This window comes from Scomber japonicus, chromosome 22 (assembly GCF_027409825.1).
Source record: "Scomber japonicus isolate fScoJap1 chromosome 22, fScoJap1.pri, whole genome shotgun sequence".
In the NCBI taxonomy this organism is placed as follows: domain Eukaryota; kingdom Metazoa; phylum Chordata; class Actinopteri; order Scombriformes; family Scombridae; genus Scomber; species Scomber japonicus.
Genome location: NC_070599.1, coordinates 13,918,181 through 13,945,016, shown reverse-complemented (window position 1 = coordinate 13,945,016; position 26,836 = coordinate 13,918,181). Strand labels below are relative to the sequence as shown.

The 26,836-nt window shown below is 41.3% G+C and overlaps 1 protein-coding gene across 1 annotated transcript in view; it reads right to left on the bottom strand.

Annotated features, from left to right (window-relative positions):
• rgs12a (regulator of G protein signaling 12a) overlaps nucleotides 1-25,209 on the bottom strand; it is a 36,817-nt gene extending 11,608 nt beyond the window's left edge. Inside the window, exons 1-7 of the mRNA XM_053342988.1 lie at nucleotides 25,169-25,209; nucleotides 21,487-23,318; nucleotides 19,198-19,290; nucleotides 4,746-4,767; nucleotides 2,335-2,504; nucleotides 1,464-1,556; nucleotides 562-705 (exon numbers count right to left, since the gene is read on the bottom strand). Coding sequence (XP_053198963.1) covers nucleotides 562-705; nucleotides 1,464-1,556; nucleotides 2,335-2,504; nucleotides 4,746-4,767; nucleotides 19,198-19,290; nucleotides 21,487-23,295 — 2,331 coding nt within the window. The 5' untranslated portion in view covers nucleotides 23,296-23,318; nucleotides 25,169-25,209. The remainder of the gene's footprint in view (nucleotides 1-561; nucleotides 706-1,463; nucleotides 1,557-2,334; nucleotides 2,505-4,745; nucleotides 4,768-19,197; nucleotides 19,291-21,486; nucleotides 23,319-25,168) is intronic.
• Between the last annotated feature and the right edge of the window lie 1,627 nt (nucleotides 25,210-26,836).

The following is a 26,836-nucleotide window of genomic DNA, read 5'->3' as shown; positions in this document are numbered from 1 at the left end:
CAAGGTGAGGTCAAACACACAACGAGGCATGTGGCGACAAAAATTAGGGGGTAACTTGGAAAAAATTAAAACAAAGACAGAAAAGAGAATAAAGAAAGTACTGGTGTTTAACACATGGTTACAGTTGATGTTATGACAGGTGTCTTGACAGTTAAAGTTGTATAACGCCCCTGTGCAAGCCGATAATATACAGATCTCTGACTGCACGTCTATGTGTCTGAGTGTACAGTATGCGCTAGATTCTCTGTGGGTGTATGCCAGTTTGTGTTTATCTCTCTGGTAAAGCCTCACAGCCCTTTCGTAAACAAACCCAGATGGCCACCAAAAGAACCCAATATGCTTGTGTAAAGTGACTCAAGGCTAGATGAGAACCCCCCCCTCCAAGTGCAAACAGAATCCCTCCTAATACCATCTAAAAAATGTCTTGATCTCCATTTGAAGGAACGTGCGACTGAATAATTTAAACAAGGAGAGGGCCTAAATGTGGAAACACCACATTATTTATCAACCAACAGATTGTTGTGTTCTAATCAATGAGCTCAACCTCTGTCTTGTTGATACCTGTAGCTGCTGCGTCTTGAACATGTCGGGCCGTGGGGAGGTGAGGACGTCGTCGGCCAGCTGGGCTTGACTGTCGATGTTGACCGGCATGGTGGCCTTGCTGGACAGGAAGCTGTTGTAGATCTCTCCAGCTCTCTGGGACAGCTGCAGGAAAGACAGTGATGAGTTCAAGAACTGTAGAAAACCACGTTGCTACATGTGTTTTTATCTGCTATTTTATTAATGTGTTTTACAGGTTTCAAGGTAACTATAGAGATTAGATTGAGTCTTTGTTCTTAGCCTCATTGGAGCCTTATTGTAATATAAAGCAATAGTAAAAAGATAAATCTGAGGGGTCAGAAATGATTAATAGGACAGGAGAGACTCTAAATCATATTTCATCTACATAAAATCATGTTTAATCTTCTGACTTTCTCAGTTCATTTTTAGCCATATTAATAACAAGGTTAAAAATAAATCTCAGTCTGTTCACCACTTCAGCTCAGACTGAAATATCTCAACAACTATTTGATGAATTGCCATGAATGTACTTTGATTTATCACTAAATATTTATAGACTATTCATATTCCCATCAGCATCAGTTGTACTTGTTACTTTTTAGGCCTTATTTCAAATGTTAACTTGCTAACCAAATAAAAAGCATTGGTGAACGAGGTTTACATTATGCCTGCTTTCCAACAGCTGGTTAGCATTTCCATTGTGAGTATAGTGGCATGCTAATGTTAGCTTAAAACAAACAAACAAAGAGAAATGTAGCTTATCCAGTGTATACAGTACATTTTTAAGAATAGGGTTTCCCCAGTGCTAAAATGCGTACAGTGTGTCATGATCTGTCAATTCACAGTGGACAACAGCACCCAAAAGTGGTGATTTCATCTGTAGCTGCATACTGTGGACTTACCTGCTTTTTATCAGTTGCAGGGACATGACTGAAGTATTCACAGGCCTGCCAGAACAAGATATTCTCCTCACTGAATTCTTTCTTGAGAAATTCCTGTGGAGACAGACATTGTAAGAGTTTCTATATGGTCTCAAATTGGTGGTAACTTTTTTTCTTCTTCTTTCCATTCCGGCTCTGGTGTTGTTGTTGAGATCAGTAGTGAGGATACAAATTATTGGGTGTAATGTTGTGAACAAGACTTGCGTCTGTGTAGGCGCAGGATAGTGTAGGCGAGTGCAGCGCTGATCGGTGCTGAGGGAAGGTGAGGAGAGAGGTGGTTCCAGGAGCCAGAACTTAGTGTCGAGCTTTCTAATGTTGTTGTGGGCTACATGTAAAGACTTCTTTTATGTGGGAGGTAGCTACGTGGTGACATTTGTGAAAAGCCTGGGCTCGCTGGGGTTGAATATTGATTTATAGTTCTGAACTGGAACCTGAACCAAATTATCAAGAGCCTGGAATTTGTGAAAGCTGCTGGAAATCAATATTTTTGTTGTTATCTATCCTGCAAATGTACTGTTTGTACTGGGATCACTCGCACTTCTCTCATAGTATCATTTCCAGACATAGTGAGAAGAAGTGAAACAAGCTCTTGTAAACATACTGTACGCTACTTTCCCATCACTAAATGGAAGATGTTGGCGACTTGCTGGTGAGCATAGTGGAGCATTTAGCAGCTAGATATTTCCCTCTGGGGTTGGGGGGAGAGCAAGATAAGGCTAAAGGAGAGTGAATACTAGACTGGACATGTGTCAGGTATACAGAAATAGGGCTCCAGATTAGATATTAGATATTAGATAATTTTTCAACATTTTTTATTTCGAGGTCAGCTTACCGAGAAGTAGCGCACGCCCACCGGATCCTGAAGCAGACGCTCGAAGCAGGCGGCCCAGCTCGCCACACGCTGCTCTGGAACCCCTCGAAGGCTTCCTGCTCCTGGAAGACTGCCATTACTGTTCAGGCTGCTCTGGCTGCAGCATCCCTGCAACTGGACTCCACTATAATCTGCAAAGATGAGATAGCATTGTAAAGGTTAAAAGGCTCTAATGTTAAAGGTTAATTCCAGCCAGAGGGAACATTAGAGCTATCCTCCTGTGTGCCCTCTCAACCTTTTAAATATTCCTGTGGATTTTAGATTTTTGTGTGTGTGTGTGTGTGTATGTGTGTGTGTGGGTTTTCTTTACTCTTGACACCACATTCCTCCATTCAATTTCTGAGAGGGCTAACTGTACTAATCCCTGCTTTTATGGCTTTTATGGATAAAGATTTTGTTGGCAGCTAAGGAAACCATAAAAACACAATTTTTGAAAGAATTGATACACATCTTTAAAAAAAACATCCATGGTAAAACTAGGCATGTCTGTCATATTTGGTGAAAATGTAGGCAAGGAAGTAAAAAAACCCACACAAATACCAAACTTGTATAATTGGAAGAATATCAAAGTCTAGTTCTAGCGTTAATATAATCAAGCTTAGCTAGTTCACCACAAACTCTCAATACAAACTTTTCAACAATTTCCTTAAGGGCTTAAGTTTGGCAGAGGAAATTGCGAGTAAAGTAAAAGACACATAATTTGCCAGCAATTTAATGAAAGTCTTGATCCTAGTGGAGTTAAAAGAAGAGAAGAGAAAAGCAAAGAAAAGAGAGATGAACTAATCCTAAATCTATCTAGACACAATGATTATTTGAAGAGGGTTATGCCCTATAACTGCACCAAATAAAATTGCCAACAGAAAATGCATTACACTACAAGGCAAAAGCCAAGGGGGTTGAGAAGAAAGCAAATGGTTTTCTTTAGTTGCTATACTTCTCATCGATGAATGTTACACAATAAGCTAATGTCAAGGTTCAAAACAGGTTATGAGGCCAGACTGGAGCTCAGGTGTAATGGATCTGATTGCGTCCTATGAAGAAGAAATGCTGATGTCACTCAGTTGGTAAAAGATTAAAGAGCAAGCAAAGAGGGAGCGGAATAAAAGGAGAAGAAAGAGAGGAGACACAGCTGATTAAAAGGAAGGATAATGGGTGAGGGTCTTGTATTTGGGGGTCTACTAAAATGGAGCCCTGAACAGTACCTGCTATCGTAGCGGCAGATGGCCATTTTAGAGCTGTTGAACGACCAAGCAGTGAAAAGGAAAAAAACAAAAGGGACACAGTAGGACTTGTTACAGATATAGCTTTTGTCATTCTGCGGAGAGTTAACCGGTTGGCATGGGCAACCAGCACTAACAGCGTTTATCTTTGCTGATGAGAACAGAAACGCTAGCTGGGTCAAGTAAGGTACGGCTCTGCATATCTTCATCTTGCCAATACGCCTGCACAAGTGGGCTGGATTTACAAATAGGTTGAGGTCAACTGTGTCATTGTGAAATAAAAGCACTGTAAATAAAACATGACATCACCAACAGTCCAACAGTGAGGCCTTTCAGATTATGACTAATGTGGCCTCGACGTGACCTTAAAAACTGACAGTATATCCTTGTTTCTTTGCAATTTGGTGAATCAGTAGATGTGTCTTTAAAATTGCACAGGAACTGAGTTGAGTACAATCAGAGAAACTGTGGAATTTCCTATTTTACAATAAGGCCAAATGACCTGTTTGTCAGCGACACTGAAAGTCCCTGTTAAAAAATATGCCTGGAGTTGGTTTAATGTATTACGTCTGAGGCTTTGGGATCCGTGTTCACCGCATTGTGTGCTGCACAGTTAGCGAGGTGGCTTTAGAAAGCAAACAGCCGTGCATGTCAGTAAAAAAAAGGAGTAGAGCTGCACTAAGAGGTCACCCTGTTAGCAAATGTTATTAAAACTGCTATGAAAGGGAGGACCAGACAGCATACACACACACACTCACCCCGACTGTAACCCAAACCACGCTCAGCAAACATCTTTTGTTAATGAGGCATGCTGCCTACAGTGAATACATCATCCTTATTAAAATGTCCTTTTTTTTATTAGACCATTTTATTGAGCAACTACAAAGTGCTGTTTTGAGGGTAGAGCAGAAAATGAGAAATAAAAACACAAGACACTGAAAATGCTGAACAAAGAATTACAAGCTGGACAACATCAGAAACTTTCACTAGGTCAGTGAGAGGGGATGATTAGGGGGGAAAGATTAAAAATTCAGTTTCAGGATTGCAAGCATTACTTAACACAGCTTTCACTTCCTAGTAAATATCAAAAGGTTCATGTTTCAATGTTGTATTTTTGATTATTTTCAGTATAAATAAAAGAATTGTACTCACCGCCATCTGAGGAAGCAGCAGACTGAAAGAGAACAAAGAAAGACATGAGTGAGAAGCTGCCCTCATGACCTCCTGTGCTGAGACAAGGGACTGAAGAGTGTGCAGATAGCAGAGTGTCTCCAGGCATCCCACCGGTCGCTCTGAGGTGTGTCTCTTTGTGGTGTGTGTGAGTGACTGTGTGTGTGTGCTACTGGGAAGGGGTTGGATCTTGGGTCTTTTCACAAGACCATTAATTTGTAAGTGGGTGGACCCCTGGCCTCCATCACGCACAGCTGTTCACACCTCCACAGCAGGACCCACCCCTCATTTTGTTTTATCCTCACACACACACACACACACACACACACACACACTCACAGCCCTGAATCTATGCATTGCTGCTAACTGCTATCAGAGCTCATCAAGTAGCCGAACTACTTGAAAGGCCATCACTGGCTGTAATGGTCCTCTTTTCACTTGCTAATCCAGGGAATGAGTGGTTTATGCATGTGTCGACGTCCCTGACTAAAAGGCAACCAACACAAGAACCCTCATGTGCACGAAACATTTCACAGTTTCCATAATTGGGTGTAATTATAGTCAAATAATAACACCCAATAAAACACCAACCATGTCTGATCTTATGACGGATAAACAAATATTTACTTGGCTTCAGTTTGAAATCACCGCATCAGCATCACGCTTCTGTGAGAGCTATTAGTGTGATTATGATTAGAGAGAGATTTAGTGCCCCAAACTGTGACGCTGTTGTGGCAAATATATTTAAATGCAGGGGGAGGATATGAGAGGCACATCTCAGGGCTTGGTCCAAGAACACTTGAAAAATCAGCGCGTTGGAGGATTCGTCTGAAACGAGGCGACTATTTCCAGAAGAGTGTTTTTTTTTTCTGAGCTGCCACTTCAAAGTGTGAATATTCAAGGCTGATGATACGTCTAAACAAGGCACTTACTGCCAGGCTAATGCTTTGGTGTGAGCAGTGCATGCAGTTTGTGCTTTAGTGCTGTTTCATAATACTGGATTGTGGGGATTTTTGAAATAATGGTGTCTTTTTCCTGCCTGACTTTATTCATATTATAATATCTAAATTGGCTGTTAGATGGGATTTAATTGGTAGTTTTCACTTTGATCAATCATTCATAGAACAAGTCTGGACGTATTGTGGACCAACCCGTTCTTTTAAGTCTGTGTTGATGAAACCGGCCATTTGAAAGCAGGGTCATGACGTGACAGCTCGTTTCCATTTTGGGACTGACCACATGTAAAAGCTCTATCAGACATAGACCACTAAAACCACTAATTGTCTGTCACAGGCTCTTTACAACTCCACGGCTGCTGAGTCCAACCCCCGCATAGTCAACACCCAAGAGCCACCCCCTTCTGCGGTGGCTAGCATGTGTACAGTAATCATGGTGGCAAGGATGAAGCCGGCACAGAGGAGAGAGAGAGAGAGAGAGAGAGAGAGAGAGAGAGAGAGAGAGAGAGAGAGAGAGAGAGAGAGAGAGAGAGAGAGAGAGAGAGAGAGAGAGAGAGAGAGAGAGAGAGAAAGAGAGAGAAAGAAAAGAGAGAGAACACCCACTCCATCTGCCTGTCCCTTTGGATCTAAAAGCAGCTAAACCTCAAACCTTAAATATATAGATGTGTTGCGACTGCGTCTCATTTTAGGGAACAAGACAGACATCACAAATCGTGACGTATGTTTTGGTTTTGAACAAAGACTCTAAGCAGAGATTGTGGTATATGAGAAGGAATATTAATACTTCAGGACCTTTAAAAACTATAAATGGAGAGTTTTTTTCTCTCTGACAAATGTGATTGACGTCTACTTCCTGTAACATTGGAACTTCCACTTATTCAGTGATACATACGAGTGGGGGAGTGACAGTAAATCATAATCAATGCTGCCTTGACACACAGTTGATGTAATATCTAATCCTTTACCACATACATGTCAGAGGAGAGTTATGTTGATGCATGGCGTCATAAGTTGTGTAACTACGTGTAAATGTCAGAGTGAATGGAAATATTGCAAAAATATTTGACCTACTGTAACTAAAAACGTATGAAATTAAAGTCAGATTATATTTTTATTATCAAATAAGGTTGCTCATAAATTAGTATAAAAGTTAGAAAATAGTGAAAACTGCCTTTTAAAAGTTCCCAGAGTCTTCTAATTGCTTGATTTGATTGACTAACAGTTCAAAATATTCAGTTTCAAAGCTTATAAAGTCAGAGTCAGCAAATATTTACATTCTAAATGACTTAAGCAACAACTCTGTCATTTAAAAAATATGAATAAATATTAAATAACAAAGTGTTTCAGTAAAATAATACGATGACATCACATTACACAGGCCTACCTGGTCTACCTCACTAGGTCTGCAAACATACAGAGGTTGTTGTGTGTATGTATTCATGAGGCAGCGGGGGTTAGACCACACACACCACTGTGTGTTTTTTAACTTGTTATTGCTTCCTTACCCACAAGTCCCCTACAATGAGGCAGAAGTGATGACCCAGGCACACCATCACCTCTTGTCCATACATTCCCTTCCTCTGCTGACACCTCCCATAATGAGCCGGTCCACTGTGGGTGGCTGTGGAGCAGTACAGGCCCTCTTTGATCCCTTTCATATGAGGGTATATTGCAAATTATGCCATTTCCCAGCTGGAAACCAACTGGAAGTTGTCCACGTTAGGTTGTTGTCAACCAAATGGACAAAAATCACAATTTAAGTCACAGCGAGTACCCTGGCTCAGAATAGAGCAGGATTTGGCTCTCCAGTTGGAAAACGCTCCTCCAGCTTTACTGTGGTACAGCCTCCACGCCGTAGAGTCTGGCATCTCGAGACACCACATGCTGAAGGAACGTAGATGATCCCACCATGACAGATTTATGTGTATGATCTGAACTGAGCCACTGAGACAAAAACAAACTTTTCTCAATGCCAAATAAGTTGAAAGGTACACCGCACACTCTCAAATGTTAATGTCACTCGTTGACACCTCTCACAGAGAGTTTCTGATGTTTCAAAAGTGAGTTCTTCATCTTTTGGGCTTGTTTAGGCATGTTGTTGCCTTTAAAACAGGGTTGAGATGTACCCTTTTTATCACTTTAGTCGAGATAAAAAAAACAGCCTCTTCTAAACTTCTACACAAGTCAAGGCTGATTCTAGCACCCCGCAAACAAATCACAAACAAACCACCGGTCCCCACCGCTTCAAACAGCTGTTCAGAGCGGGAGCGAGTCGAGCGACAAAGAGGGAGATTAATGAGAAAAACAGCTGACTGAACAAAAGGAGGCTCCCCACTTCATACACGGGAGGAAGAGGAGGCTCGGCCACAGTTTACTTACAGTGTTGAAGTTCCACGTCCTCTTGAAGGAAAGTCTCTTTTTGAGACTCATTGTTCTCTAGTCTGCTACACAAGCAGCTCACAGACAGAATATGTGTGTGTGTGTGTGTGCGAACGCATACCTGAACATTCCCCACCCAAAAACTCTGCAAACCATGTCTGTACAAGTCAGAGAGAGGGAAAGAGAGGGAGGGAGAAAGAGGCAGAAATGTGACATGGTACTGGACAGAAAGAAGGAGGGAGAGAAGGGAGGAGGAGGAGGGGAAAGGGGGGGTACATAGGAGGAAAGAAAGATTTCCTTACTCTGCAGCTGTTGCTATGGTAACCTGCCTGACAATACATACAGCCTCTGCCACAGTGGCATGAAGGAATCAGATGAATTAAACCCCCCCCCCTTCATTCCCCTCACAAAAACACACACGCTCGCTCTGTCAAAACCACATTGGCCTTTCCCCTCGCTTTTGTTTCCAGCCGGGGTGCTCTCTCCTTACATGAAAGAAAAAGAGAAAATACCCAGTCAGGATAAATTGAAACCATATGAATTTTGTTTAATCATAAAAAAAAAAGAGGAAAAGTTTGCTAGCCCACAAATTGAACTCCGAGCTTCATTATCTGCTGTCACAGAGCGCCATTCGTACGCCCCCGACGGTAATCATGTCAATTGGTGTTTTCTGCGAGCAATTTAGCTCATGTACCAGAAAAAGAAAATAGGTTTTTATTCTGGCATCGCTCCTCGTCTCCGCTGCAGCACCGTGCCTCCACATTTCTGGCAAATCTCTACAATCAACTACGCCGTCTGTTTCTGGACCGACTATTATTCTCAAAGCATGGGTGGCACAATTCTCAGGCTTTCTCGTGACAAAAGAGCTAGTATTCTTTAGTCTTAATTTTGCCGTAAATAATGGATCAGATGCAGCGTTTATTAACAGACTGGTTTTCACGGTAGATTTCCCCGTGTTTAATTAGATTTCTACATGGTCTATCACTTTGGAAATTGGATGGTTTTTTATATGAGCGTGGTGGCTATGTTAATGGTTCGGAGGGGCCAATCTGGTCTCCCTGACAGGCGAGTCACAGATGACAGCTCACGGTCTTATGGGAGGGGGCGTGTGATCATACATGTACACATGAACATATGAAAGAGAGAGGGGGCACATCGGGGAAATACTCACAGAAAAAAAAGTCTCAGTACGCTTCAAGGAATCTAGGTTATTCAACGCGCACTTTCAGATTGTCTTTTCTCGAAGGTATTCATGTGTTGCGTTCGCTTGTACACATAAAAAGTGAGGGAATTTCTCGTGTAAAATCCTGCCTACTTTCCCACCTCTGCACACCCAACCAATGACTGCGTGAAGCACAGTCGGCATTACTGTCAGATTGTCTGTTTCGGAAAACATCCATCCGACATCTGATGATTTCAGTGTTCGAATCCCACGAGCGCTTCTTTTGAAGCACACTGAGGCCTGAAGACGCCATGTTCCATTTCCATTTTTTACTTACTTCTTCAAACTGGGTTTTGGGTACATTGCACATTCATAGAAATCACAGAGTAATATGTACAAGCTCAATTTAATCGATATGGTAAACCACAACATAAATTAACAAGCCACTCTCAGCTGTGGACAGCTTTGAGACAGCTCAATGAAAATCTCCAAAATATTATATGAAGTCTTATGAAGTCTGTGGGGAAATGTCTTAAATTCCAAACTTAAAAGTAGCAGAATCTCCTTTAAAAGTAAGATTTTTTTAGATAGACTGACACAAAAACACTAAACTATGCAGACTATTACATAGCTAGTGTACTTCATTGGGCCACAGGAAGACAGATTGTGTATGGTTTCATGTATGCAGTGATGCAGACATGCAGTAATTAGAAGCTATTCAGGGGACTGAGCTGAGCATTTCTCTATTTATTTATTTTATGTTGCTGACTGACGACAGTCTGCCATGAAATAAACAGCTTTCACGTGAGCTCTGAGCCTCCGTTTGATTGAATCAATTTGTAAAACATTTCTAGACAGACTTCACTGCGACAATGGGCACTACTTGTCACAAGACATGTAATTGCATGTAAAGCTTTCCATCAGGCAATCTTGACCGAAGACGGAAAATATCTCGGCCTGCTATCTGTGGCAGACTATTCCCTGAAAATAACATCAAGAAAGAGCTTCGCATGGAGGCAACTTCCTTTTGAGGGAGGGATGCAAGGGTGCGGTGACTGATAAGAAGAGACATCCCAACAGAGAAAGGAGTGAGAAGCGGAGAAAGAGACTTCTTTAGAGAATTATGAAACTCCTCTGACAATATCTAAGTGACGATCGTGTAGACAGACGACCTCGTGTTTGAGTGTTTTTTGAAGGTTACGGAGTGCGACTGTGTTTTTACTGTGAGAAATCTTGTTTATCGCAGAAAATCCACCAGACACACATTAGCAAGGAACTGATGAGGTCAGCATGCTTATGTGATGCTAGGGGACCAGGAATGGTAAACAATATGAACACAATTAGCGTCCCTATAGATTTGCTATCAGCATTATTTTCACGGATCAAGGACTGAGCAACTCTATTCAGTCCCTTCAAACCACAACAACATATTTTCACAATCAGTACACAGTTAATATCTTAATATGTGACTTGTTGTCATGCTCTATTGATTAATCCTATTTCGATCACAAGAGCCTCAGAACTTATGTCAGTGATATAATTCCACCTCCCTTGTGATCTAATTGAGTTTCAAATGTTCTAGCAAGTTATTTTTGTCTCAATGATATGAGTCAAACAGAAGGCTTGACGGAGTTGAGTTTTATTGTTACTTTAAAAATATGAAATCAGAAGGCTTGTGATTTTGGGTTAAATCTTCTTTAACAATTTGAATTTTAGATTAAATAAAAGTATTTTGCAACTAACTGAGGAGTCCCAGGTGACTTTACAGGTGTGCATGTAGCATTGTAGTCACTGCAAATCAAAAAATATTTATGTAAGTTTTAGATCTTTACCATCAAAGACCTGAAAAAACATTCTTTGAATCTGTTGATCAAGGCCTTTACTGATAGATATTTCGTATTTTAAAGATTTACATAAAAAGAAACAAGAAATATAACATTATATAACTGGTGACAAATTCAGATGTAAGTAGATGAGACTAAATACCAAGAGGTGAATGGGTAGTTGTGATTGTAATCATGTTTAATCTTAAATGAATCTATTCAAATTAGAAGAAAAGAAATGAGGACTTTACGCCAACGCTGGGAGGATGTGTGTCTTGAGCCAAGTAAAGAGTCCAGACATCCGTGGAGGTGGCTTTCAAGTGTAATCCCCCTCAGCTAACAAATGAGTTGTTCTCTATGTCTTTCAAGCCATGAGCCATTTGCATGCAAACAGAGCCCACCGTCAACATGCGTTTCATCTCTTAATCCCCCTGATCAGCAGTAATCTACTGCCTGTTCTTCAACTCTAACCAGTTTACCACAGCAGATGGGTACGGCTCCTCTCCTGTCTGGATTAAAGTGTCATTACTATGATTTGTGCAGTGTTGCTGCTGGGTGAGTGAGCCACTTGTTGCTGATAAAAAAAAGAAAGAAAAAAAGGCTGAAGGGGAGTCTCAGCATTCCTCTGAATGGAGATGTTTACCTTTTTTCCCTCTGCTGTTCTACTTTCAGGGTCAGGAAACCAATACCAGTCTTTCCTAACTTTTTACAGTAGTGTGGCTTTAACTTTGCTTGAACCCAAAGTTAATAAACATGAATCTTGGCACAGCACAGGTGGACCGGTTGGAAGGAAGATATGCTACATAAAAATGAGTGATCATTATTTATCCATTTACAGGCCCAGCTGAACCTCACAAAGATAAGATAACTTCAGAGAGGGAAACTAGAACCAGGGACCACAACCCCTCCCTTCTCAATTTATTATCGTAGACGCTGTTCTCACATGAGCCTGGAGGGCTTGAGGTGGGTGAACCACATAAGATGCCACCACACCCTCATACTGCTCTTTCTCTTCCATAAAAAACACCCAAAATGGACTTTCCAACCTGAAACCTGACACTTATAATTAGCTCACCAACTCCCCCCCCATTTTCCACCAAACTAACTTACAGGAAAGCTCAGTGTACAGTGTTATGAAAAGTCTGGGTGCCTGTTTGTTACACGATATGAATCAATATCTGCTTCCTGGATGTGTACAACGCTATACCTCGCCACTGATGAGGAACTACCATGATTGTTTGCTTCCTGAGCAAGTCTAACTGACTTTCCAGCCTACTTGTCTAATCCTTTTGGTCATGCAAGGAACCTGAGCTGGTAGGGTGAGACTGTGAAAGAAAGGAAAGAGACAAGTTTGGCTTAAATTTAACCCTTTAGGCTGAGGGATATAGGATGCTATTCAGTTTTTATGGGTGTTTGGCATGGCGACAAGTTAATGTCAATGCTCACAGCGGCAAAAAATGTAGTATTCCTCTAGGTACCATTTGAGACTTACAGCATATGTTTTCTATAATATGGTATTACTCTAGCATTACTCATACTACTAATCTGCATTTCAGAGTAGCCGTCATATGTACCACCTTTAGAAATACCAGGACACATGCTGCAGGTCACAACATGAACAATATGTAGCATTTTACTAAACTAGCATGTGATGCAATAATCAAATTATATAAATAGATATTTCCTGTTTCTTCATCGTTGACCATGTAATAAAAGACACGAGTGAAAGTTAGTGTTTCGGCTGTCGTAGAGTAGAGAGTAAAGCCAATCCCTCACAATATCACAGTGAGGGTAACATGGCCGCCCTGACAATCCTTGTTTACACAACTTACACAGTGCACGTAGAACAGACCTTGGCCTGTTTCTGCATCGTCTTGTGCCAACACAAGGACGAAAAGATACCAACTGTATTCACTTTCTCAAACTCCCTGCAATCCTCTCCAGTTCAAACAAGACACGCTGTATTGCTCAACGTCCAAGCCATGAATCAAACGCGCCCCGTCGTCATCTGAGCTACCACGGGTGTGAGGTAAAGAGTTGAACGTGATGAGCGGCCCCAATGTATCCCAGACATGTCTAAACTGTTACCAAGGAGGTGATAAAAGTCTTTGGCAGCTCTGAGGCCGTTCCTTGTTGAGTAACCTCCACACCCTTGGCAATAAATTATCTTTTGGTGAAGCGGAGAAACTTAATAATAGTATAATTGAAGAAGGTAAACAGTGTGTGGACGATGAATCATTTCCAGAAGTTGGGTATCACATCGAATACACTGACTCAGACAGCATTCCCTACAAGCCAATCATTGGGGCATAACGTGAAGCTGTGTGGTTAGCCTAAAAAATATATCATAATCCTTAATGTTGATAGATGACGTCATAGTGTTGGTGTGACAACCGCCAAAAGCGGAGCTGCAGTGCGTGTCCGTCCAGAGATGGCGAGGCAGCGGGTATTTTCCGTGGTTACAGTTTTGGTCATACAGCAAACTCAGCAACCACAGCCACATCTGGTCATCTGGTTATTGGCTGTTGCATATTCATACCCGGAGCAGCTGGACAGTTAAATAACTTCTGCTCAAGTTTTGCACTGTTAATGTACTGTTTTTCCAGTCAGTGGGTTTGGAGAGAGCCGTCTGTGTAATTGCAATAAAAAAAAAAAACCTCTTGCAGGAGGAGAAAAGAAGAAAAAGAATCATAGTGGAGAGACATTTAGAAAATGTCAGGCTGCAGCTTTAGTCTTTGCATCCTGTAATGCTAGCCTAAGGACACATTTCGTGAGCGCAACTGTCCACCCACACTCCAGAGCTGGCCATGTGATGTCAGCGAGATAAAAGTGCGTCGTGTTCTCCTGCATCTACGGCTAATCCCCGAGAACACACGATTCTAGCTCATCTTCTCAAGTCATAACACCCATATGGGAAAAAAAGGGGGAAAATTCACATAATGAAGTACGGCATCTAATTTTAGCAACTGTTATAAAATTAATAGTAATCATAACTCAACATGTGCATGTAGGCTGGTTGCTTGCATGTACCAGCTCCTTTAAGACACACTGTATAAGACCATGCAGTAAAAAAAAAAAAAGGAGACATATTTTAGCAAAGGTTGCTTAGAGATAAAGTGGTGAATCAGAGCGGGGACATGCCTGCACAGAGCCAACAGCGGCAAGGCAAAAAAAACCAACACAGGCAACCATTTCAAGTTCAAACTCAACTGCGGCTGTTACATGCCAACCTAAAAAACACAAAACGCAAGTGAACATTCGCTGACGATTTAATTCAATCTGACACAACCCCCCTACGATCTCTGTTTCCCCTTTCACACCAAATCTAACCTCTCACTAATGCCGCCGATTGATTTAAGAAAAAAAAAAGGGTCAATTTCTCAGGGGCGAGTGCAACAGAGCGCACACATTCAAAAGGCCCATAAGCAACCCTTGATGTGCAGCTCAATAATCCTGGGTCACTTCACAAAAACCCCCCTTTAGTATAACGTCTAATTTAAAGTCAGCGTGCGTCCTGATATAGATGCTGGACCACATTTTGCTGTATACAGCGGTGCAGTGTGTGTCATACTGCACATGAGAGTTCAGCTGGCACTGGTCAAAACATTCCTCTGACAGACCACACAAGCTAACCACTGTATGCCGCTCAAAAGGCAACAACAGGAGCTACAAAGAGCCCAAAGAAGGAAAAGTAAAGGGGTGGCAGAGAAGATACCACTAGTGTGAAAGATGAAGATGGCATCACCAAACAGAGGAGAAGTGAAGAACAGGGCGAGAGAATGAAGACTCCAAGATTTTTCATGACAAGACTTACAGAGTTGAGAGTTAAAGTTTGCTCCATGTATGGCGCTGTGTGCGTGCGTTTGGCTCGTCTTCAGCGCTGCTGCTCCAGACGCCTGGTGTGTGTAAACGGGTCCATCCGCTGGAGCTCCGCGGTGCGTGTCGCAAATCTGTGCTTTCAGTGCTGAGAGAGACCGAGCTCAAGCAGGGGAGGAGAGGAGAGACGAAAATCCTGACAGCTACTGGGAGTTCAAAAGCTCCCTCTCTCTTCCTCTGCTGCCGGTTCCTCTCTCTCGCTCTACCTTCCTCTCTCTCTCTCTCTCTCTTTCTCCCTCTCTCTCTCTCTCTGTGTGCTGTAAATTCCTCCTCTTTCCCTCTGTGTTTACCTCCCTCCCCGTCTCTGTGTCTTCATGCCCTCTCTTGGTTTCTGCTACGCCCACAGGATAGATCTATTACCCAAAGGCGTGCAAACAAGAGCACCTAATGTCTCCACACCTAAAAGGAAAAAAAGGGAAAACTTCACGCGCATGGTGCAAGAGAGGAGCCCCCAAAATGTCCCAGCGGGGCACTGAGTATAAACAGAGCTCCTTAACTAAGGGCTCACATTAACAGATGTGCTCACAAGCAGCAACGCGTCAGACTCAGAAGACGGAGTCAGTGGGGAAGACGGAGCGAGCGGAGAACCTCTGCAAAGTTGAACACGCCGTCATCTGCTGAGCGTTGCATGTGCACAGCATCTGCTCGGAGCTGCAGACGAAGAGTTGGTGTTGAAGAAGAAATAGGCTCATTGTGGTGGAGCGGTGAGGTGAGGTGAGGTGAGGTGGGATGTGGGGGCATCTGCAATTGGGATCTGAACATCTCTGTGTGGAATTAAGACGCAGGGGTACAAAGCGGCACATTTGTCGGCATGCCCAAACATAAGGGGATCTGACAATAAAAGCTCAGCGTGCATCAAAATAGTCTTCATCACAGAAATCTGCACCAACTCAATATCATATTTCCAATATCAACCTCTGCTGAGCCAGAGAGGCAAACATTGAAACCCATCCAAAAACACAGGATTATACACGATATATATATATATATATATATATCTCGATGCCTTTGTGACTCGGTGTGTGGGTTGTAAACGCTACGAGCTTTTTGTAACGTGCAGAAGTGTTTGCTCATTCCTGTACTAGCCGCTGTGACGCAAAACCGACGACCGTGGAAAAAGCTACACGCGTTTCAAATTGTCCTGGGCTCGTCCGCATCATGCAGCGAGGCCACATACAGGGGTTATCCGCAGGGGTCTGCCCCGAGCACTGGTGGTGAACTCCAAAATAGTCTCACGGTGTCCTTGTGTGTCCAGATGCAATGTAGTGACGGAGAGCTTATCACTGATTTTTTTTTTTTTTTTTGTCATTGTTTTGTTTTCAAAAAACGTAGCGTGAGAACAGTCCTTGAAAAACATCCTTCACAACACAGAAGTTAGAAAGTGCTGCGGAAACCAAACACTTAAAACCCCCTTTAGCACATAGCAGCACTGCTATCACTGAATTTAGATGAGCGGGGAGTCATTTAAGGTCAACAATTTAGTGTAACTCAATGGCTCGATACGTTTTTCAGGCTCTAGGTTTGAATTTGATGCACAACTTCTCAACAGATAACTGTATCAAACTTCATATTTGGCTGCCTCTAGCAAAATCAGAAGTGATTCTCCACATCTGATGCTAAAGTAAAAACCACCAACCTTTGCATATGTATGAGGAGATAATTGGTGGCCATTAGAAGGGCTGAGGTTTGTTTGTGACAAAAGGGGCTTTTAGAAGTGCACCGACTGATCTGTGACCATGAACCCAGGGTGAGGCTCAGCCCTTGAAATGAAAGCCCCGGGGGCAAGGTAAGCATCTAATTGCGTTTAATGACCATGAAACATCCACTATGGTATTATTACCTGGAATGTATATGCCTGCCACAATATTAAATTTCACGGGTAAATTATCGTCCTCAACTAGATGCGGCGAGTAGCTCCAACATGTTTGATGCTTTTTCTTGGAAATATTCTAAACTCTCCTGGAGATGGTCTTATGTAATATTTCTACAAAAACGTTTAATGGTACAAGATGTTGGACCACGTATATTTTGAGAATGTAATGTCAAACAATATTCACCCTTCGCTTGTGCAACTGATATGGCCGTGAGCAAAAACAAACAACTGACTGAGTACTGATTGCACTGGGTGGATCCCAGCAGTGAGTATGTTGAAACTGTATGAATGGAAATGGAAAGAATTCATGGCTGTGTTTTGATATGAGCTATGTCAGAAATTGAGAAAAATGTTGAAGGAAATATCTTTACATTATATTTTTTTGTCTGCTTAAAATAATGTAAAAGAGCAAATTGTCACATTTGAGAAGCTGGAAGCAACAAATGATCAATATGTGTGCTTCATACATGACTTTAACAACTTATTGATTCTCAAAATAGTTGGCAATCAATTGTCTGTTGCTTCCCTGATCAATTCATTGACCAAATGTTTAATTTCTACACTGGTGTTTCCTTTGCAACAGATGACTTGCTGTAAATTCTTAAATTAAAATTCTTTATATTTCATTAAAAGGTATTTTATATAAACAAAAATGATGGCTCTGTCTTGAAAACCAAATGCAGACAGTCAAAAACAATTAGATTAAACCATGAGGCTTTCAAAGTGGTTAGTGTGTGATGAGCCAATCCCACACGAAATAAGCCTAACAATGAAAAATCACACTGATAGCTCATTAATCTAAAAATAAATGCCATCATATGGAAGCTCACATTACATTTTCCACAATACATGGCTGCCAAATCAAACTCAGCTTATTTCGTCTGTTTAAAGTCGTCCTTTTATAGCGGACATGTCAGCGCTTGACTATGGACAGAAATCACATTACCCTTGACGCTAACGTGGAAAAGGTGACTGACACAGTATATCATGTCAAACCAACTCCAGCTTGTTTCACCCAGTTTGGTTTCGACAGTAGCTGAGAGCTGTGAAGTCCACGTATTATCACAGGTGAATAAAAACAAACTCTACGGTGTAAGAAAGAGAGAACATAACAATGCTTGAAGTGTAGAATAGAACATTTCAACTTCACAGAAATCAGGAATTAATGTCTCACAATTTACTCTTGATAGCACCTAATTAGCAATTGCTGAGGAGACATGGCAGCTAAATAGGAAACAAAAAAACACATGGTGAGGGGATCTCTCACCATTAGGCGACTTGTATCTCAGCTATAAAATAATAAAAAAAGCATAATTTATAACTTGTTTAAAAGCTTGTAACTCTACCGGACACACTGCCCAGAACTTGTCAGAATAAAGCAAAAACAAAGGGAGTTTTTTGTCATTTGAGGATACAGAAAGGATATAGGGGGGTTGGGGGCTTTTGATTACAATAAATCAAGAATGACAGAGGGCATAGATGTTATGCAGCTCTTGTAACCTTTTATAGCCATCTCTAATCCTGTGGCGGTATATCTGGGGCAGACTGCTAACACACTGAAGCTTTATAACAACAGTGCTTTTTAAGTGTGAGTTTGGAACAATTGTGAGGAGGTTTGTAGCTCGCCTCTTTGAGTGCAATGTGTGGTCTGCGGGTGTGTCTGTGTGCGACTGTGACTAATGCATGGATATACAGTACACTGTGTCATTTCTTGCTCTGGTTTTTTTGTGTGTGTGTCTGTACATGGGGCGTTTAGAGTAACTATGGGATGTCTGAAAAAGGCATGCATGTATTTGGGGGGAGTCTGTGAGTTCCTGGGCAACATTAATATGAGAGAATGTGAGCGTGATATTCGGTCGTGCAGCAGTGCTCGTTAGCAAAGCCCAAACAAATAGGGCCATGCCTCTGGCCCTGTACAAAGACCACTTTGTGAGCCACCGCTCGCCGCAAGTGTGGCAGCAAAACGCAGAGTTCAAGGCAACGGAAATGAAAGGTTAAAAAAGAGCTGAAAAAGTGGTGCAGAATGAAAAAAAAGAGAGGGGGGGATGGTTGGACTAAATGTGTACATTAAGTCTAGCTGTCGAAGTTTTCTGTGTACAGGCTGAGCAGAAGTGAAAGTGCAGAGGACTGAAAAATAAAAACATACATACGTATTCAAGAAAACTAGCAATGGAAAAAAATGTGGTTGACTTCCTACAAAACACTGCTGCTGCTTATCATTTTTGACACAAGAAAAACAATGGCTGCAAGGACAACAACTTAAAAAAAACTTCATCAAGGTCTGGTTTAAACAAGAAAAAGAAAAGTTACAGACATCCAACATCTTAGCAAAACCAATGATAGGGAAAAAGACCTTGGCGCCTACCTCAAGGTCATCCAGGGATCGTGCCAGGCTGAGGCGTTTAGCTGGGCGGCGTTTGGATGCTCGTAGAACCCCCTTAACCCAAAACCTGGAGCCCTGTCACAACACAAGAGAAATGAATTAGAAAGGACACAATAACCAATACACACTTATGATAACTTTGTATACTTCAACAGTCGGTGTGTTACAAAGCATATAAATCTTGTGAGAGTTTCGCAAACCGTTCCTCACGCTGCTCCAATCTAACACTGACCTCTATTAACTTGTAAAACTTTATTTCTGAGGACGTTCATCATAATGCTCCAAATGGATGCAGGATATACGAGGCAGCCATCATACACATAGTTACAAGCATGTATATCTGCGGACTATAACCAAATTGATGAGGGACTTTGATGTGGAAATGTCAGCTTTTTACAGATAATGGGGGCCGAAGACACACAATCCTCTCTGACAAGTCTTAGGCAACCATTAGATTTGTTGTTTAAGCAATGCTATAATGACCATATATAATTATTTCTCAGTCTCTTAATTAGAATACAACCAAAAAATACAGGAAATGTGTGTGGTGTTTTAAAAACAGAAAAGAAAGCAGCTTCTATAGGCTATAGTGTGTAAGTATTCAGTGTGACCCTTAAGCTTGAGCAATAGCAGGAACCTGGCTCTCTTAAACCTAAATGGAATGGAGCCTCAATTAATAATAATAATTAATAATTAATGTTAAATTTTGTGTACATATTTCATATATTTTCTGTTTGTAAGATGGTGGTAGCATAAGACTTTTGCACAGTACTGTATATCTGTGGGCTTTAAGCAAACTCCTGCTAAAGCTGTTGTATTAAGTTGATGCATGTTAAGGTATTAGTAAACCTGAACTACTACTGTTCAAACTACCATAAGAGATAACATAGAGCTTCCCTGCTATCACTTTAGAAAAGAAAATGCAGTTCAACCAGCCACCCCTGGTTCTTATGATTGGAGAGGTTGGGTCTGATGTTTGAACGAGAGTTGAATTGCGGATAATTAGCGCTGCATGACATGGGCTCTACCCTGTAATTTGCCAGGCTTCCTGTGTAAGATTGTCTCTGATCTAATGCGAGCTGGCAGACAAAGAGACAATCCACTTCTGATTTATAAACACAGAAAAATATGTTGCTTTCATTTTTTAAAAAAGGTTGAAAACACCAATAAAGAAGTGTAGATTTTGAGGATGAAGTTTATCCAATACACATTTGCTCACAATCTAAAATGCCTTGAATTTGAATTGATGTATAAAAACATTATTAACTACATTTCAGCATATGAATCACCAACTTTATGAATATGTGGCTGAGAGAAGGAAACTAAATCAGTGCTATTGTACATGAATCACAGTTTCTGGTTGAGAGGAGCCTCATTTGTGAGACTACACGGATACACAGAGACATCTTGTGGGCAATGAGGACAGCAACACTTTAAAAAAAAAAAGAAAAAAAACCTGCTTCCTTCTTTCTACATGTTAATGACAACACCATCATTGACTCACAACAGGTGCTTTCTTCGTGGTTCAGGTCACACTCAGCACCAATTGACTGCTGAAAAAGTGGTATTGTATTTCATATTAGGTGCCACCAAAAGAAAACCCCTCGGTGTCTGGAAATTCAACTCCCTTTGACTATTTAATACTTCCTGTGTTGCTGTGTCAAACATGAATTAAGTACAGAAACAGATGCTATTCGTCTCAGAGCGACCGTATTTACAAAGGAGCTATTTATATAGTCACTTTGTGTAAGGATTTCTCATTAACACAAGGCGCAGAAAATACCTGCATGGACACACATACACAAAAAGCAAACAGAAAATCCTATTATAGCAAGAAATCAAGTGTAAATGTATGTTTAATAGCCACAGGTAAAACATTTTTAATCTAGTTCACTTCATCGTTTCCAGAAATTCCTCCAACATTTGCCTTTTTTTCTTGTAGATGATTAATAAATAAACCTTTTCAGCCCTCTAATAATGAAACTAAAACAAGAATCAGTTTTTGTTTGGATGAACTTTTCACAACTCGTAGACAAATAGTCCTCATTGGTAACGAGCGGTCAGAAGTAGACATCGCTTTGTTTTAATGGGTCACAAGAAAAAAAAGTTTGGGAACAACTGATTTATTCACTTGTGTGATCTGATAAACCTGATCAATATTTCTCAATAGCAGATTAAAGAAAGCATCTGTTACTAGGATTAAGGCACTGCTTTCAGATCCAGCTGAGTTTATATAGTCGTAAAATGTAGAGAGAGAAGTGCTTTACTCACATTTTTGGTACTACCATCCTTCCGTGGTTTCTCTCTCTGCTCAAGAAACCTTTTGGTCCACTCTTCTCTTGGGGGCAGCATCATAACCTCTGCTGACTGATACCTGTCTGAGGGGATCTCGCTCATGGGGGGCGGCAGGTTATTTGTGCTGTTGCTGAGGCTAACGCTGGAGGACCAGTTATTGTTGGATACCACCAGAGGCTCTGGATCACCACTGAAGGTTTTAGGCCACTTTGGCTTAGAGAACCACCTTTGGCTACCTCTGAGAGGGTCTCCCAAAAAGTTAGTTTTTTTACCCAAAGGCAGAGGAGGTGGTGGTGGGGGCTTGAACTGGAACTCGAGCCTGGGTGGGGGGCCACCATAAAAGCTAGTTAGAGAATCTGGGCCAGGTAGAGACTCTGAAAGGGAATTTGTGCTGGCGCTCTTCTCTGGATTACGTTTGTGGCCGTTCTTGGAGAGATTTATTGGGGTGAGGTCTTCAGCCGGAGGATAATCCCATGGACAGCTGGGGAGGTGGGCCCCAGGGTGGTTTCGGATTGCAGAAGGGAAATCCCTGTCCGCTCTCTCCTCAGGGGGGGAAGCATTGCCAATTCCACTGTCCCCATTGCTGCTGGCACTGCCTTGCTTGCCAGTGCTGCCGTTTTCTTTGGCTTGCTGCTGAGCCTCTGCGTCCAGTTTTACTCTAAGCCTCTCCACAGCTTCTCCCAAATCGCCGTACAGGACTGTGACAAAGTGAAGGACATCTGGAGGAGTCTGAGGGAATTCCAGACAGCCCAAAGCATCTGGATCTGGAGTGCACTCAAAGCCAAAGCGCCCAGCAATCCCTATGTGGTCCTCATGATTTCCCAGCTCTGGGTCGATGAAGAAAACATGGCAGGAGGCCCTCAAAGGACCGTCCTCTGGGACATGGCCATTGATTATATGTGCTGTAGTGACCAGGCAAAAGAAACGTGGGTCCTCAGCACACACAGCTCCTAAAACCAGGTTCTCAGTAGGAAAGGCTGCCAAAACAGCTCCGGCGTCATCACAAAGTCGGACGCAGTCAAACATGATCTTCATCAACACAAGAGTATGGGTATCCTGCTCTGTGCCCAGCTGACGTATTCGCTCACGAATGGCTTTCAAACAGTCCTCCTCTGATTCTGTAGTGTTTAAAATCAGCTCCGTAGAGCTCAGGTAGCCCACCACCAAGGTCATGTTTAAAATACTCCAGTCTGAATTAGCTTCTTCTGTGTCTGTAAAAACAGAGTCTGTGTCCCCCACTCTGGACATTTCTTCCTTCGGCTGCTCAGCTAAAGCGCTCCATTGCTGTGACCACTGTGACATGTCAGGCTCTGACACCGGCCTCTGTTTGGGGGTCAACGACTGACTCGAGTTAAAGGAGGAATTGCTTGAATCATGCGAGATGGTGCGAAAAACACCTGCCTTTTGGAAAAGACGCTGTTTCTGTCCAATCCCAAATTTCTCATCATTAAGGATGGGGTTCTCCATGATTCGGCCTTCGGCGTGCACAACCAACCGTAAAGGCCCTTTGCAGCTGCCAATCAACTGCACCACAGTCTCATGCAGAGCTGTGGACACATCTGCTCCATTGATGGCCATAATGCGATCCCCTTGTTTGAGTCCCACCAGGTCAGCAGGACTTCCTTCCAGGATACCACTCAACAAACATGGCTGCTGTCCTGAAATAGTAAAGCCATATCCTGCCCGACCACGGATGACCTCCACACCCCTGAGATCACCGGCTGCATTTAAATCCAGACGCCTCCTCGCACCTTCAGGCTGTCCCTGTATCCTCATGTTTGTCATGAAACACTTTCAGGTCGCCAACACTATTGTGTTGTTGTCATCCTACAGTTGCACAAACGTGGACAAAAGACAGGAAGACACAAATTTTAAGTGGTAGTAGTTTGTTCACAATTAATCATGGAGTAGGAATGAGGACAATAATTACAATGCATTGCCAAATAATACGGTTGACCATCTGCTTTTAATAGAGACATATGGTGAAATACTAATTTGAAGCATTATATTAGACAGTTTTCATGATCCATTAACTATTAAAACATAGACAATTGTCATTTAATCTTCAAATGTCTGAATCTTCACTTTTAAGCCAGCATTTCTAGCATTTTTCTGCTTGAAAACTAACTTAAACAATTAATTGATCAAATTCTATGTCAATTACAATAACTTTAATTGGACAAATCAATTAATAGACTAAATGTTTCAACTTTCTCTACATCATTAAGTATATTAAGTTACACTTTATTAATGCTTAAATAGTTATATTTAATACTTAATGTTGAGAGAAATTGTTGAAAAAAGAATCACAAAATAATTTTAGTGTTCCTTCTGTAATTTTAAAACAGCTGTGGTGCTTTGGACAATAATTCTAGTTTATCCCATATCTATTACTGTTTAGGTCTAAATTGTGTTTAAAGTTGAGGCTTTATCATAAAACAAATCTTATCACTATACAATCACTACTTCTAAAGCATTTGGACTACACTTTAGTTATAGCTGACATAAAAGGCTATATTACAATCTTTATATTAATTTAACATTTTCTCTTGCTGTGGTGGCACATAAAGCTGAAATGAATACAGAGGAAACACTGAATTTACAATACAATCAAAATACAACACACACATGCATTTCTTTCACTAAATTATGAAGCCTACGACAGAAATGACAAAAATAGGCCATATGTATTAGCCACATTAAGAAGGAGAGTGTTTCTTGTGGTGCACATTATTATTAGAAAAGCATTAAATAACCACGTGAAACTGATATACATCTTAATTTAGCAATTATCTGTCAAAGATAAGACACAGAAAGCTTTTATGTCCCAACAGAGCTTGTAAATTAAGGGTCCCACCCCTCCTCCACCCACCTCCCCCAAAAAACTGTGCCAGCTGGCTCCCTACTCACCAACAACACTTTAATGACAACCAGACTCTTGGGTTTCGGTAAGCCACTGTTTTTAAATGTAACAATATTCTTCTAACCACAAGTTAAATAGCTTGAAACAGCAGAAACACCCAGACGAAGCCATGTGACTCCTTTAATAGTATTTTAAAGTAATGCGCACGCACATAATTTACGGTAAATCACAAAGTAACTCACCCACAATGAGGTTGTTAAATGACTAACTTTAGAAATTACCTTTTCCCAGTGTTGAAAACTTCCGCCAAACGCCCACAGCTTTACACGTACGCTGCTAAAAGTCCAAACGTTTACATTTCTCACATTACAGCTCCTTTTTATTTATTTTTTATTAATTATTCAGCAATATTTCCCTGCCGTGATTCAGTACTCCACACTGCAACGCTTGCTATCACAAAGCGTCTTTCATAGTAACCATGACAGCGTAACGTCTCTGGAGTCTGTGACGTGGCGTCTCTGGCCAATCAGCACGCGTCTCACGTTCAAGATTCAAACGATTGGAGCGACGTGATTGGCTGATACGGATACTGACTGCTAATCTTTCATGTGTGCTAAAGTGAATCAAATTTAAAAGTATGGAGTTTTTAAATGAACAACGGTGCTCAAACACTGCGTTTAAGGCGACAGTTTAAGCTCTGTCACGAAGAAACACGTTATATATCAAAACAAACAACGCTGTAAACACGGTAAGTTTTCCATGAGTATACAAAACACGACAAATTAGCAACCTTACCCATATAATTTAGCTATCGCCGCTGTGTCACTATCTTGAATGTGGGTCGACCCCTGTCCGTCTCTTTCACACTGCTGTGACACTTCTCTGCGGATGGTCAGTAAACAATACCTCTCTGGTCAAAGGGCTGCAACGGTTGTACACACGGTCACATGGCTTATTAACTACACATGTCTCAGCCTACACGCTGATAGTAAACAGGGAATTAACCGAAAGTCGTTTTATGGAAGTGAGGTCATGGGATGATTATTGACAGACTAGTGATAGACCATACAAGCTGTTACACTTGTTGTGTTATATGAGTGTGACAGTAACATCAAATCACATTGGTTTACACCTCAAACAGACACTATTGCATTTACATTTTCATGCAAGAGTCCATGAAGTTGCTGGTGTAGTGTGTCTGATAGAACTATTAATCCCTAATTTCTCCAAATCCTCTTAAAATGGGCTGAAAGGCAAAGACCTTAACATTTTCTGCTCTATCAGTCCTCGCCTTCTGTGTGTTTTGCATTTCAATAATTACCCTGCAGAAACAGATATGCTGCCTAACAGTGGGGAAAATTACAATGAAATGAAATACACAAATGATGGCAAACCATGTGCAGTTTAATTCAGCAGAAATGCAAACAAGAACAGGCATTTTTCACATATTAAAGTACTGATACATCAGAAACAATGTGCTTTTCTGTGTCTGTCTTGGAAGTTTTGCACTAATATCTGATTCTAAAAGCCACCCAAGATTGAACACTGTATAACTCGTATTTGTTTCTAAGTGCAATTAGCCTACAGGCAGATTACCAATCTGAAGCACCTGGATTCAATATATGTTTGATTAAATCAAAATGAGCTTCACGTTGAACAGTTGTATCACCAGAACGCAGGAAATGTTCCTTTTTTCCAATACTCGTGTCTTTTACAGTTTCTTTTCAGTGGAGCAACATCAGCTTGACATTGTGAAATCAAGGTTAGCAGCCATTCTGTCTCATCCATGAATGATGGAAAGCCGCCATGCTTTCATCAAAGACTGTTTGTACTGCTATTGAGCACAAAAAAGACATCTTTTGAGAGCTGTGAAATCTTCTTTTGGAAAGACATCTGATGTAGTTTTTGTTGATAATTTTGCCATTTTCTGTCAGATTCCTAATCTTTTCAGTATCAGGAGAGTCTATTACTGTAACTCTTGAAACTGTCTGGTTTATAATGCTGCTAATTATCCAGTTTGGCATCAAACCTTCCCAACTTGTAATTATCCTGGCACAGTGAAAAAAAGAAGTGACAAAAAAAGAAGTCTGTTTTTGCGAGGCTGTTGTTTCCACAGTGATATTAATGGGACTCTTGAATAGTATCAGGAAAGAGGATCTGATATATCTGAAATATCCTTAACATGAACACTGATACTCTACTGATACTGATAGACATGCTGTAAAGGTGCCAGCATATGTCTATTGTCAAAAGGATCAACTTTCACTGAATATATTAAAGCTTACAGTATATTTTTGTACATTTTGTTGCTGATCAGGGCTATATTTCGACGTATGCAACACTAAACACAATAAAAATGTCTAATGTTGAACGGAAATCCCAAATAAATATACTTTGTTTTTTCTCCAAAGAGGCTAAAGGTGAAAACAGGACCATGATCTCTCCCAACCCTCACACTTCACT